Genomic DNA, 12,133 nt, shown 5'->3' with positions numbered 1-12,133 from the left:
CACAGTCACATAGCCGCAGGGCAGACCGGCCGGGGGCCCCCCGAGTAACCCCTACCTCCCACTGTCTCCGCAGGGATCGCCCGGAGCCCCCACCCGTCCTCCGCTCTGCACTTCCCCACAACGTCCATCCTGCCCCAGACGGCCTCCACCTACTTCCCCCACACGGCCATTCGCTATCCGCCTCATCTCAACCCCCAGGACCCGCTCAAAGATCTCGTCTCGCTGGCCTGCGACCCAGCCAGCCAGCAGCCTGGACCGGTGAGTCAGGCGGGGTGCGTCCCGGGCCTCTCCTGGCGGCTCCAGGCGACCTCCGGGGGCCGCGTGCTCACACGAACGCACAACCTCTGCTTTAAAGGGCCCTGGAGACTCGGTTCTGAAATCCCCTCCTCTGTAGGGCTGGGAGGCAGCTGGATTGGGTAAGAATCGAGATGCTTTCCTATGCGAGGGTCTCAGACGGGTCGGTGGCCTACGCAGGTCCCAGCAACGGCATGGGTCGTCCTCAGGTTAACAAGGCAGAGAGGGATCAGGCCTAACGGCTCACGCCTGTGATCCCAGCACTTTAGGAGGCCAAGGCGGGAGGACTGCATAAGCCCAGAGTTTAAGACCAGCATGGGCAACAGAGCGTGTCCCCGGTTTCTACGAAAAATATTTTAAAATTAGCCAGGCATGGTGGTGTGCGCCTGTAGTCCCAGCTACTGAAGAGGCTGAGGTGGGGGGATCGCTTGAGCCCGGGAGGTGGAGGCTGCTGTGAGCTGAGATTGTGCCACTGCACCCCAGCCTGGGTGACAGAGCAAGACCTTGTCTCAAAAGAAAAAATCCCTGGTGGTCTAGTGGTTAGGATTCAGCAAAAAAAAAAAAAAAGAAAGGAAAAAAAGGGCAGGAAGAAATTGATTGCAAAGAAACAACGAAACTCAGCTCAAGCAAGCCAGCTTTCGCCAGACTTGCATAGGAAGCTTTGGGTGTTCGGAGCCTTTTGGACTTTGCAACCACGGGCCAGGCCGTGGGTGATGGACGATTGTGTGCTCATATCGAATGAGGAGCACACGGAGGGCTTGCTGTGAGGAGGCTGTGGCGCTGTTTGGAAGGATGTCGGTCGAGTTGCCATGCAGGGGGTTTACGGGGGAGTTGCAGTGAGCGAGGCCCCAGCAGTGCCGGGCTTCGAGTGACACCGGGAAGCGGGCGTCCCCAGGCCCCTCAGACCCACCAAACCCATCACGGCCACACCCGCGCCCTGGCCCCCCAGCCTGCTAGCTTCCCAGCCTGGGCCGTGCACAGAGCCGGGGGCGGCCGGCGCCAGCAGACCGAGGCAGAGGGGGAGCCCACTCCTTAACCATGTGTCTCTCTGTTCCCCCAGTTAAATGGAAGTGGTCAGCTCAAAATGCCCAGCCACTGCCTTTCCGCTCAGATGCTGGCTCCTCCGCCCCCGGGGCTGCCACGGCTGGCGCTCCCCCCTGCCACCAAACCCACCACCACCTCCGAGGGAGGAGCCACGTCGCCGACCTCGCCCTGTAAGCACGCGGGAAGCGGTGCCCTGGTGGGGCGGACGTCCGCAGGGAGGCCTGTCCTCTTCCCAGCCCCACTGCCAGGTCAGAGGTCAGGCCCAACCCTGCAGGACCTGGCGAGTTTGGTGGGTCTCTGGAGAGCAGCCCAGGGGCCGTGTGGTCTGGCCACATAGGGCTGAGGCAGCCTTAGGGGCTGGCAGGACCAAGCCACGGCCCAGGGTGAGAGTCCAGGGTCTGTCCCCTTCGCTGAGTAGCCTGGGCGACCGTGGTTTCCACTGCAGTCTGCTGAAAACCTCCCCTGGTGTGTCAGGAAGCTGACGGTGGACACAGATCTCAGGTGGCAGCCCAAGGGCCAGACTCGACCCCCAGACTGGTCTTTCGTTTGTGGAAAAGGAGAATCAGTGTGATCGTTTTAAAATCAGGACGTTTCACATAAAATTTTCTGGAGTTCTGGCTTCTTGGGGAGAAATGAGCCATATCAGGCCCAGTTCCTTTGGGTGACCTGGCTGGAGCACACCTTTAGATGGGACCCTCTTCACCTGCCACCTCACCCGGAAGCCCCTGGGTCGGCGGCTGCTGCAGCTTCTAGACTTTTCCACTCTCTGGATGTGGTTCTGGATGGCCGCTGGACGGCCCCCCAATCCTGGGATCCCAGCCTGAGTATACCATAGACACTTAATAGATGCAGGACACCACGTAGGATCCACGTGGAGTTCGTTCGCAGCAGCTCTGCCCCCACCCCGTTCATCCGAAGCCCCCAGACTGTCCCTGCAACCCCTGTGCAGGCTTGGGTGGGTCACCCACCCTCACAGGCCACCAGACATCTCAGAGCCTAGAGAGGACTCCATCTTCCCCTCACCCCCCTTTTTGAACATCTCTGTCCCACGCTCAAGTGAGACCCCACAGCCCTCTTGAGCAGTTAGTGGCCACGGCTCCTTCTAGGCGTCCTTGTCTCCTCTTCCCCTGCCCCGGCGTTCCTTGCCCTGTCCCCACTGCCTGCCAGAACCGGGGCTGCCAGCCGGTAAAAACCGGCTTCTGATCACTGGCTGGAGGGGGTCAGCCCCAAATCCACCCTGGGCTGGAATCCCGCCTCTGCAGCTGTCTTCCGGTGTGACCTCAGGCAGGCGTCTTCTCCTCTCTGAGCCTCAGTTTTCTCAGCTGCAAAATGGGTCTGCCTTGGTGCCCAGTTCACAGGGTGGTGGGGAGTAAGCTGGTGACATGGGTCAGGGAGGACATTCCGTGTGGCGCCTGGTGCTGTGCTGTGTCAGGTGGCTGTGGTAATTCTCACCAGCTGTCCCTGCCTGCTCCTCTGTGAAATGGGAGCATTGACTGCATAGGATTCGCTCAGGGCTCCGTGGGATTCTGCCCACTGCCCGGCATACGGTAGACACTTAACAGATGCAGGATGCTGCATAGGATCCACTCAGGGCTCAGTGAGATTATGCCCAGAGCCTCGTATACAGTAGATACTTAATAGATGCAGGATGCCACTTAAGATCCGCTCAGGGTTTGGTGGGATTATACCCAGTGCCTGGTAGTATCTGCTCAGAGCTTGGTGGGATTATGCCCAGTGTATACAGTAGACAGTTAATAGATGCAGGATACTGCATAGGATTGACTCAGGGCTCAGTAGGATTATTCCTAGTGCCTAGCATACAGTAGACACTTAATAGATGCAGGATACTGCATAGGATCTATTGAGGGCTCAGTGGGATTATGCCCAGAGTCTGGCATACAGTAGACACTTAATAGATTCAGGATACTGCATAGGATCTACTCAGAGCTCAATGGGATTATGTCCAATGCCTGGTATACAGTAGACACTTAATAGATGCAGAATACTGCATAGGATCTACACAGAGCTCAATGGGATTATGTCCAGTGCCTAGTATACAGTAGACACTTAATAGATGCAAGATACCGTGTAGGGTCCACTCAGGGCTGGGTGGGATTATGCCCAGTGCCTGGCATACAGTAGACACTTAATAGATGCAGGATACTGCATAGGATCTACTCAGGGCTCAGTCAGATTATGCCCAGAGTCTGGCATACAGTAGACACTTAATAGATGCAGGATACTGCATAGGATCTACTCAGAGCTCAATGGGATTATGTCCAGTGCCTGGTATACAGTAGATACTTAACAGGTGCAGGATACCGCATAGAATCCACTCAGAGGTCAATGGGATTATGTCCAGTGCCTGGTATACAGTAGACACTTAATAGATGCAGGATACCGTATAGGGTCCACTCTGGGCTCGGTGGGATTATGCCCAGTGCCTGGCATACAGTAGACACTTAATAGATGCAGGATACTGCATAGGATCTACTCAGGGCTCAATGGGATTATGTCCAATGCCTGGTATACAGTAGACACTTAATAGATGCAGTGTTCCGTGTAGGGTCCACTCACGCTCGGTGGGATTATACCCAGTGCCTGGCATACAGTAGATACTTAATAGATGCAGGATGCTGTATAGAATCCACTCAGAGCTCAATGGGATTATGTCCAGTGCCTGGTATATAGTAGATACTTAATAGATGCAAGTTAGTGTGTAGGGTTCACTCAGAGCTCGGTGGGATTATGTCCAGTGTCTGGCATACAGTAGACACTTAATAGATGCAGGATACTGTGTAGGGTTCACTCAGGGCTTAGTGTGATCATGCCTACTGCCTGGCATACAGTAGACATTTAATAAAGGCAGGATAGGCATGGATTCCACCCCCCTTTCCCTGCAGTGGGGCTCGTAACTGCAGATCCACCCCACTTCTCCCCCTAAGCCTGGCTGCCTCCAGCTCCCCCCAGCCCCCCCCCACCCCCCCCCAGCCCTAGCCAAGACAACTCGGGGACCCTGCCTGTTTCGGCTGCCTCTCCCCTGTGCTGGGCCTGGGCCTGTCTGCGGCCCCCGTCCCCGCCGTGGCACCAGGCGGTGAGTTACTCACAGGCTGGCAGAACATAACGGCTGAGACTTGAAATAAATACGCGCATCTGTGCGTACGCACCCCCAGCCCTCCCTCTGCCCTCTCCAGGAAGAAGATTAATAAATAAAACGCCCTCAATAATGCATGCGCCCTGCACGGAGGCAGCCTGCAGTGGCAGGATGGGGTGGGCACTGGCGCACCCTGGATAATTCACAGGCAGTTCGTGAATTATGGAGCCATCCGCCCTGCCGTCCCTCTCGGCAGACACCCCACCCACCTGGGCGATCTCAGCTGTGACCCCTGGGCGATCTCAGCTGTGACCCCTGGGTCCCTCCAGTCAGGATCCCCGCCTCCCAGGGACCTCAGGCCTTTCAAGGGGGCCCGGTTCAGCCGGGGGAGGGCAGCAGGCTCCGAGGCCCCAGGCACCGGGTGCGGAGGCTCAGCTGTGTGGCGCCCGGCGGTGGCCACCCTCTCTGGGCCCAGGGCTGCCCGGCCGCCGCGACCCCTCGCTAACGGGCTCTCGGTCTCTCTCCTCCCTGCAGCCTACTCTCCGCCCGACACGTCCCCTGCAAACCGTTCCTTTGTGGGATTAGGACCAAGGGATCCTGCGGGCATTTATCAGGCACAGGTAGGGGCCAAGAGGCCGGCTGCGGGGGGGCGGGAGGGGCAGGGCAGAGGGGCCGGCCCAGGGGGGCTCAGGGCAAAGAGGGCCTGCTGGGTCCCACGCCACACCCCCCGGCATAGGGGCGCCAGCCTCCCACACCCAACCCGGGCCTTGAGCCTCCGCCTGGCCTCTCCCTAAGGCCAGATTTCCCTCCACCTTGGTCCTGGGAGGATGGGGTGTGGCCCCAGACTCTGCCTGTGTAGTCTCCAGGGGTGTTTCCTGGAGACCGTCATGGCAGAGCCATGGGACCAGGGCCATTACCAGCTGCTTCCCATTGTACAGACGGGAAAACTGAGGCCCGGAGAGCTAAAGGGATCTGCCCAGGGTCACACAGGGCTTTACACCTCCCCAACCTCCAACCCCCTCCATGCCGAGGCCTAGGGGGACCACGGGAAGGCCGGGGGAAACTGAAGCAACCCATGGCGGGGCGTGGGGCCTCCCAGGACAGCATCCAAGCCCCACCCCAGGCTTCAGCCCACATCAGAGACAGTGTGAGGGGTGGGGGCGGAGAGGCATCATCAGTAGGGCAGACAGGATGGGGCAGGGCTGGCATTCACGTTCCCCGTTCCCGGTTCAGATGGCTGCAGCTGAGTGAGCGTGAGCCGTGAGCCGTGTCTCACCACCCCCAGAAGGCAGGCAGACAGGCAGTTAACAGAGGAGGCTCGGAGAGGGGCCGGGAATCCCAGCTTCCTGCGGAGGCGGGTGTGGGAGGGCAGCCGTAGCCCCAGGTGTCCCCCGCCCCCACCCCAGTCAGGGGCTGTCGTCTGTGCCTGTGCGGGCCGGGAGTGTGTGAGTCTGCGGGTTATGGTAAGCGGCTGGCCTTTGAGCCTCTCCTCCTTCCAGGTTTGTGCTGGGGAGAGGGTCGGAGGATGCAGGGTCGCAGGCTCAGACAGCTCCCCAGCAGCCGCAGAACTGCGGGTGGATGTGTGGGGTCCCCAGGGGCCGTGTTCTAGTCTTCTGGCCACTGCGGGAGGTTTTCTGCTGCAGAGCCCACAGCAAGGGTCAGGGGGCCTCCCTGGGACCCTGCAGGGCCATCCTGGCTGAGCCAGCCCCGGGGGAGGGGAGGTGGCATTCCCGGTCCCTTCCTGTGCCGGGTGCCCAGAAAGCCTGTAGGCGGCACCTCCCTCTCCTCCTGGGTGAGCCCTGGGCCCCTGGGCCCCAACACCAGCCGGAGGAGGAAGCAGGCCACGGGAGACTTGAGGCTTCTTCTCCTGAGTTCAGAGGATTCTCGTGTGCTGTGGGTGGAGGGGATCCCGAGTCAGGAGCCAGGCCTCCAGCCCAGCACTGCTTCACCCACTCCGAACCTCTGTCTCTTCCTCTAGCCATGGTCACCTGCGCCAGGAGCCTTTGGCACTGGGGGACAGAAAGGGCACTGAAAGGTTCAGACTTCCCCACACCCCCTAAATATTAAGCACCCTGCCTTGCACCCACAGAGCCCCGGAGAGGGGAGTGACTTGTTCAGGGTCCCCCAGTGAGCTGGGGAGCCCCCAAGGTAGACATTCAGGACTCCCCGCTTTGGGATTTGGCCCCCCTCCCCTGCCGGGTGCTGATGGAGCCCGGCGTTACCTCTGCCGCCCCCACCGGCGCCACCGCCACCGGCACCTCTCCCTGCCCCTGCGGGAGGCTGGGAATGTCCTTAAGTGGTTCAGAAACCAAAGCTAATAAAAGTTGCGGGCAGAGGGAGGAGGCCCAGCCCGCTTAACCCTTCCCCAGCCTCTGCCTGGGCCAAACTCTCTGACCTGGCCCTCCCGCCAGGGCCCGGGGCGGGCCCCCCTCTCACACTGCACTGGCTCCAGCCCCACCCCACCCAAGCCTGGGAGGGGAGGGAAACTGAGGCAGGCGAGGGCAGCACGTTTCTCAGCATCCCTCTCTTGATCCGCTGGACTCCTCTGGGAACCCAGAAGGGGTGGGACCAGGGCTGGCGGAATGGGGTGGGGAGAGGCACTGGTAGGGGGCTGTGCATAGGCAGTGGTGTGGGGGGGTGTGGGAAACAGCTGGAATATGGAGACCTCTGGCAGCAGGGGCCAGACAGATGGCATGGGCTTGGCTCCGGGGTAGTGGGGAGCCGTGGAAGAGTTTAGAGGGAGGGAGGGGCCATTCGCCAGGCATCGGAGTCAGAGCTTTCTGGGGCACAGAAGGGAGGTGACATTGTCGGGAGGTGACATTGTCAGGAAGTTCTCAGGGGAGCATGGCTTCGGGGGCAGGTGATGTCTCCAAACTGGGCGTCGGAGGAGGGCAGCTCTGGGGAGAACCCCATCGGTGCCGCCCTGACTGGACCACAGTCCCTGAACTGAAAGCACCCGGGCTGCGGCCAGGCGCCACCGCCTCCCTGCAGACCCCGGAGAGGGAGACCCCGCTCTCCCCACTGCCCGCTGCCCGCTCCCCGCTCCTGCTCAAAGGGCCCTGAGCTCCGAGGCCTCTCACTTCCAATTCTGGCGAGTCAGCACTTCTGCCTCTGCCTCCTCTATTCCTGGCTTCCCTCTGTCCCCTCCTCCCCCAAGCCTGGGCGGGCACCCCTTTCCCTGTGCCTCTACAGCTCCGACACCCTCCAGTCCATGGACTCCTCCCCCCTCCACCGTCAGTATCCCTCCCTGTGATCAATGTTAATTGATCTCACCCTGGTTAGTTGCCTGCCCAACCCCCCATGTCTTTCCCCATCAATCCCCCACAGTGAGACTGGGTGGCTCTGACGCCCCAGCCCCTCCCCTCTGTGATGTCCCCCCCCCCACATTTCTCTGCACGGGAGCCCACGTAGCAGGTGGGTCAACCAAGGATGGGGGTGGGTGTTGAGCCACCTGCCAGGAGCCACACAGGCGGCCAGAGCCAGGCCGGCAGGATGCCATGAGCCTGGACCTCACACCCGCCCGTCACCCCTTGGCTGAGGGGGAGGATGTGGAGTTGAGGGTGCCCCCGAAACCGTTGCTGGGGCCAGAGCCAGGAAGGGAGGGGAGAGGAGGGGAGGGAGGAAGGGCTCAGGGGAGGCTGGTCCACCACGGGAGGGTCACGCCCAGAGTCTGTCGGTTGCCAACAGAAACCAGACATGAGGTAATGGCCAAGATGAACTTGAACTTGGCTGGAGGTGGGGCGCTAGGAACCACGGTGGCGCCAGTTAGATGGTCTGGCCCAGCGGCGGCCTGGTTGGAGGGGCTCTGTTGAATGATTTGCCACAGGGGTGGGGGCAGCCCTGCCTCTAACCTCAGTGGGGGACTGGAGGGGTCTCCCCAGGCCCGGGGGCACAGCCCTCCCCTCACAGGCCACGCTGGAGGCTCCATCGGGGTTGGAGTTTGCATTTCCAGGACAGGGATCGATACAGCAGCTTCTCTGCAGAGACTGAGGCCGGAGCTGTCCCCAGATCATGTGACCCTGGGTCCAGCCCCATGCAGACCTCCCCTCCCTGAGCCTCGGTCTCCTACCTCTGGGAGGTTGAGAGCCATCCTCAGCCTCCCTGTGCTTCGTGAGCTTCTGTGGGGTGAGGGGGGCCGTCCGGGCGTCCTGTGACAGGGTGGGCCCTGGACTCCCAGGACAGTGCCCAGATGATGCCAAGGGGCTCCTGAGAGGCAGGCTAGGGGGTTGGCCCTGGGCAGGAGCAGCAACGAGAGCTGGAGCCAGACACTCCTGAGTTCCCGTGCTCACTCTGTGACTTCCATGCTGGCAACCTCCGGCAAGTTCCTTGACTTCTCTGGGCCTCACTTTCTTCACGAAAAACGGGCAGTGGAGGGAGACCTACTCCCTCCTTTACAGGGGTGCTGGGGGGATCATTAAAGGGGAGAATGTTTTTAAGAAGTAAGTGAAGAGACTGGGCGAGGTGGTCTGTGATCCAAGTACTTTGGGAGGCCAAGGCAGGTGGATCACCTGAAGTCAGGAGTTTGAGACCAGCCTGGGGAACACGGTGAAACCCCGTCTGTACCAAAAATACAAAATTAGCCTGGTGTGGTGGCGGGCATCTGTAATCCCAGCTACTCGGGAGGCTGAGGCAAGAGAATCACTTGAACCTGGGAGGCAGAGGTTGCAGTGAGCCAAGATCGCGCCATTGCACTCCAGCCTGAGCCACAAGAGCGAGACTCCATCTCAAAAACTCAACAACAAAAATCCTTTAAAAAGTAAACAAGGCAGCCAGTGTGGTGGCTCACATTTGTAATCCTAACACTTTAGGAGGCAAGAGTTCAAGACCAGCCTGGGCTATGTGGCGAAACCCTGTCTCTACAAAAAAAAAAAACTAGCCAGGTGTGGTGTGTGCACCTGTGGCCCCAGCTACTTGGGAGGCTGAGGTGGGAGGATTGCTTGAGCCCAGGAGGTCTAGGCTGCAGTGAACTCCGATCGCACCACTGCACTCCAGCCTGGGCAACAGAGCAAGATCCTGTCTCAAAATAAAATAAAATGATAAATTGGCCAGACACGGTGTCTCACACCTGTAATCCCAGCACTTTGGGAGGCCAACGTGGACGGATCACTTGAAGCCAGAAATTCAAGACCAGCCCTGCCAACATGGCGAATTCCTGTCTCTACTAAGAAAATACAAATTAGCTGTACGGGGCGGGCGCGCCTGTAATCCCAGCTGCTCGGGAGGCTGAGGTGCAAGGATCACGTGAACCCAGGAGGTGGAGGTTGTAGAGAGCGAAGATCATACCACTGCACTTCAGCCTGGGCGACAGAGCAAGACTGTCTCAAAAACTAACTAAATAAATAAATAAAAATAAAATAAATAATTTTAAAAATACAAATAAAGACAGGCACGGTGGCTCATGCCTGTAATCCCAGCACTTTGGGCGGATCACCTGAAGTCAGTAGTTTGAGACCAGCCTGGCCAACATGGTGAAACCCCGTCTCTACTGAAAATACAAAAATTGGGGCCAGGCATGGTGGCTCAAGCCTGTAATCCCAGCATTTTGGGAGGCGGAGGCAGGCGGATCACGAGGTCAGGAGATCGAGACCATCCTGGCCAACATGCTGAAACCCCGTCTCTACTAAAAATACGAAAATTAGCTGGGCGTGGTGGCGTGCGCCTGTCGTCCCAGCTACTCAGGAGGCTGAGGCAGGAGAATCTCTTGAGCCCAGAAGGCGAAGGTTGCAGTGAGCCGAGATCGCGCCACGGCACTCCAGCCTGGGCGACAGAGCAAGACTGTGTCTCAAAAAAAGAAGGAAAAAAAATACAAAAATTGGCTGGGCATGGTGGCGTGTGCCTGTAGTCCCAGGTACTTGGGAGGCCGAGGCAGGAGAATTGCTTGAACCCAGGAGGCAGAAGTTGCAGTGGGCTGATACCACGCCGCTGCACTCCAGCCTGGGCAACAAGAGTTAAACTCCGTCTCAAAAACATGATGAAATAATAGATTAAATATAAAACACAGTTCCAGATAAATCGACCCTTTTTTTCCTTTTGATTGATTGATTGATTGATTGAAGACGGGGTTTCACCATGTTGGTCAGGCCGGTCTTGAACTCCTGACCTCAGGTGGTCCACCGGCCTTGGCCTCCAAAGCGCTTGGATTACAGGCGTGAGCCACCACGCCCGGCCGGACCCTTTTTTTTGTTGTTGTTAGTATAAGTACCTCCCAGTCTCGCATGGGCTAGACTTAATACTAAAAAGATTTTGGGTTAACCAGAACTCGTGTCACTGGGCAACCTGTGCTGTGTCTGGCCACCTTGCTGAGAGGCAGAGTCACTTGCTTGGTCACCCAGCAGGTTGTTACAGGCTAGGGTAGGGAAACTGAGGTCTCAGGGTTACAGGAGGTGGGGGGTGAGTGTGGGAAGAGCTTAACCATGTCCAGGCAGAGTCTGACCCCTCAACTTCTCTCTCTCTCTCTCTCTCTCTCTCTCTCTCTCTCTCTCTCTCTCCCCCCCTCCCCCCCCCCACCCTCTGTCGCCACTGGGCCTGCTCAGTCCTGGTATCTGGGATAGCAAAGGTCTTCTTCCCTTGCCCCTTCTCCGTGGTCCCAGGAATCCCAGGGGGCAGCACAGCCGGCCCCCGGCCCACGTTTTCGGTGGAAAATTAGAGTGAACAAGAACACCCCCGCCGACTCCCAGCCCGGCCGAAAAGACAGAACACACAGACGCACACGCGCAGGAGGGAAAGAAAAATACAAAGGAAGAAAGAAGAAGAAGAAAACCCACCCAACCTAGAAGACAAAAGGTAAAGACAACGTTTCCAGCTCTCTGGATGCTGAGGCCGCAGGACTGGAGGGCCAGCCCCCGCCACCCCACGGGAGCCCCGGGACAGGGGCGTCTTCCTAAGTCACTCATCTCTCTGCCTGCTGCTCGGGAAGGACAGACACCCACCGCCCACCCACGCCCCCGAAGCCCTGGCTCTGTCCGGAGGAGACCAGGTGAGCCCAGCCTGGAGCCTGCACCCAGGGCCGACAGGCGTGACACCCAGCAAGGCCACCTCTCCCCGGGCCCCGAACCTCTGCCGGACATGGACCGGCCCCCTCCCCCAGGACGCAGCTGCTCGGGGGAAGGGAGATGCTGCGGACCCCGGCTGGGCAGCAGAGACCTCGGAGGTGGACAGGGTGGGGCAGGCGAGTGGCGATGTCCCGGGGGTGCGTGGCGTTTCGTGGCCCTGGCCAGGGGAGGAAGCTAGGCCCAGGCACCTGCCGCCCTCCAGCGGGTCCTGCTGCCGTGGGGCCTCCCCACACGCCCTCCCAAAGCGCCGGCCGACTAGAGACAGCTGTCTGGCTGGGGACTCTCAGCCCTCGTGCCCGCCCGTTTGGGAGGAGAAGTCTCTATGCAATTGATCCCACCCCCACCCCGGCTCCGGAGGCCCCCCACCCCAGCTCGCCCAGCTCACACCCCCAAAGGGAGGGACCCACATTGCACACACTGTAAGAAATGCACTTTTCGAGGAACGGGACGGGGAGCCGGGACACCCAGAGCTCCCCGAGTTGGGGGGTGCCCGTCTGGAGCCCCCCATGAGCCCCTGGCGGTGGGAGGTGAGAGCGAGTGGTTTAAGTGCCTGATTCCCACCACCCGCCCCCCCCTTTGTCCAGCTGGGACACGGAGTGGCCACGGGCCTCCTCCCCCACCCCTCCAGCCCCTCACCGGCCCCTCCAGT

The 12,133-nt window shown here is 59.7% G+C and overlaps 1 protein-coding gene across 7 annotated transcripts in view; it reads left to right on the top strand.

Moving 5' to 3' along the window:
• NFIC (nuclear factor I C) overlaps window positions 1-11,181 on the top strand; it is a 99,300-nt gene extending 88,119 nt beyond the window's left edge. For 2 of the 7 annotated variants that reach the window (XM_032252298.1, XM_032252297.1), the window contains exons 8-11: window positions 74-258; window positions 1,355-1,508; window positions 4,967-5,052; window positions 10,966-11,181. In XM_032252298.1, the coding sequence (XP_032108189.1) occupies window positions 74-258; window positions 1,355-1,508; window positions 4,967-5,052; window positions 10,966-10,983 (443 nt within the window). In that variant the 3' untranslated portion in view covers window positions 10,984-11,181. Of the gene's footprint in view, window positions 1-73; window positions 259-1,354; window positions 1,941-4,966; window positions 5,053-10,965 lie in introns of those variants that run through there. The other 5 variants (XM_032252300.1, XM_032252299.1, XM_032252296.1 and 2 more) reach the window with 3 other exon arrangements.
• The last annotated feature ends 952 nt before the right edge of the window (window positions 11,182-12,133 follow it).

Source organism: Sapajus apella, unplaced genomic scaffold (assembly GCF_009761245.1).
Source record: "Sapajus apella isolate SASKATOON/1434 unplaced genomic scaffold, GSC_monkey_1.0 scaffold77, whole genome shotgun sequence".
NCBI lineage: Eukaryota > Metazoa > Chordata > Mammalia > Primates > Cebidae > Sapajus > Sapajus apella.
This window is presented reverse-complemented; position numbering and strand designations above follow the sequence as displayed.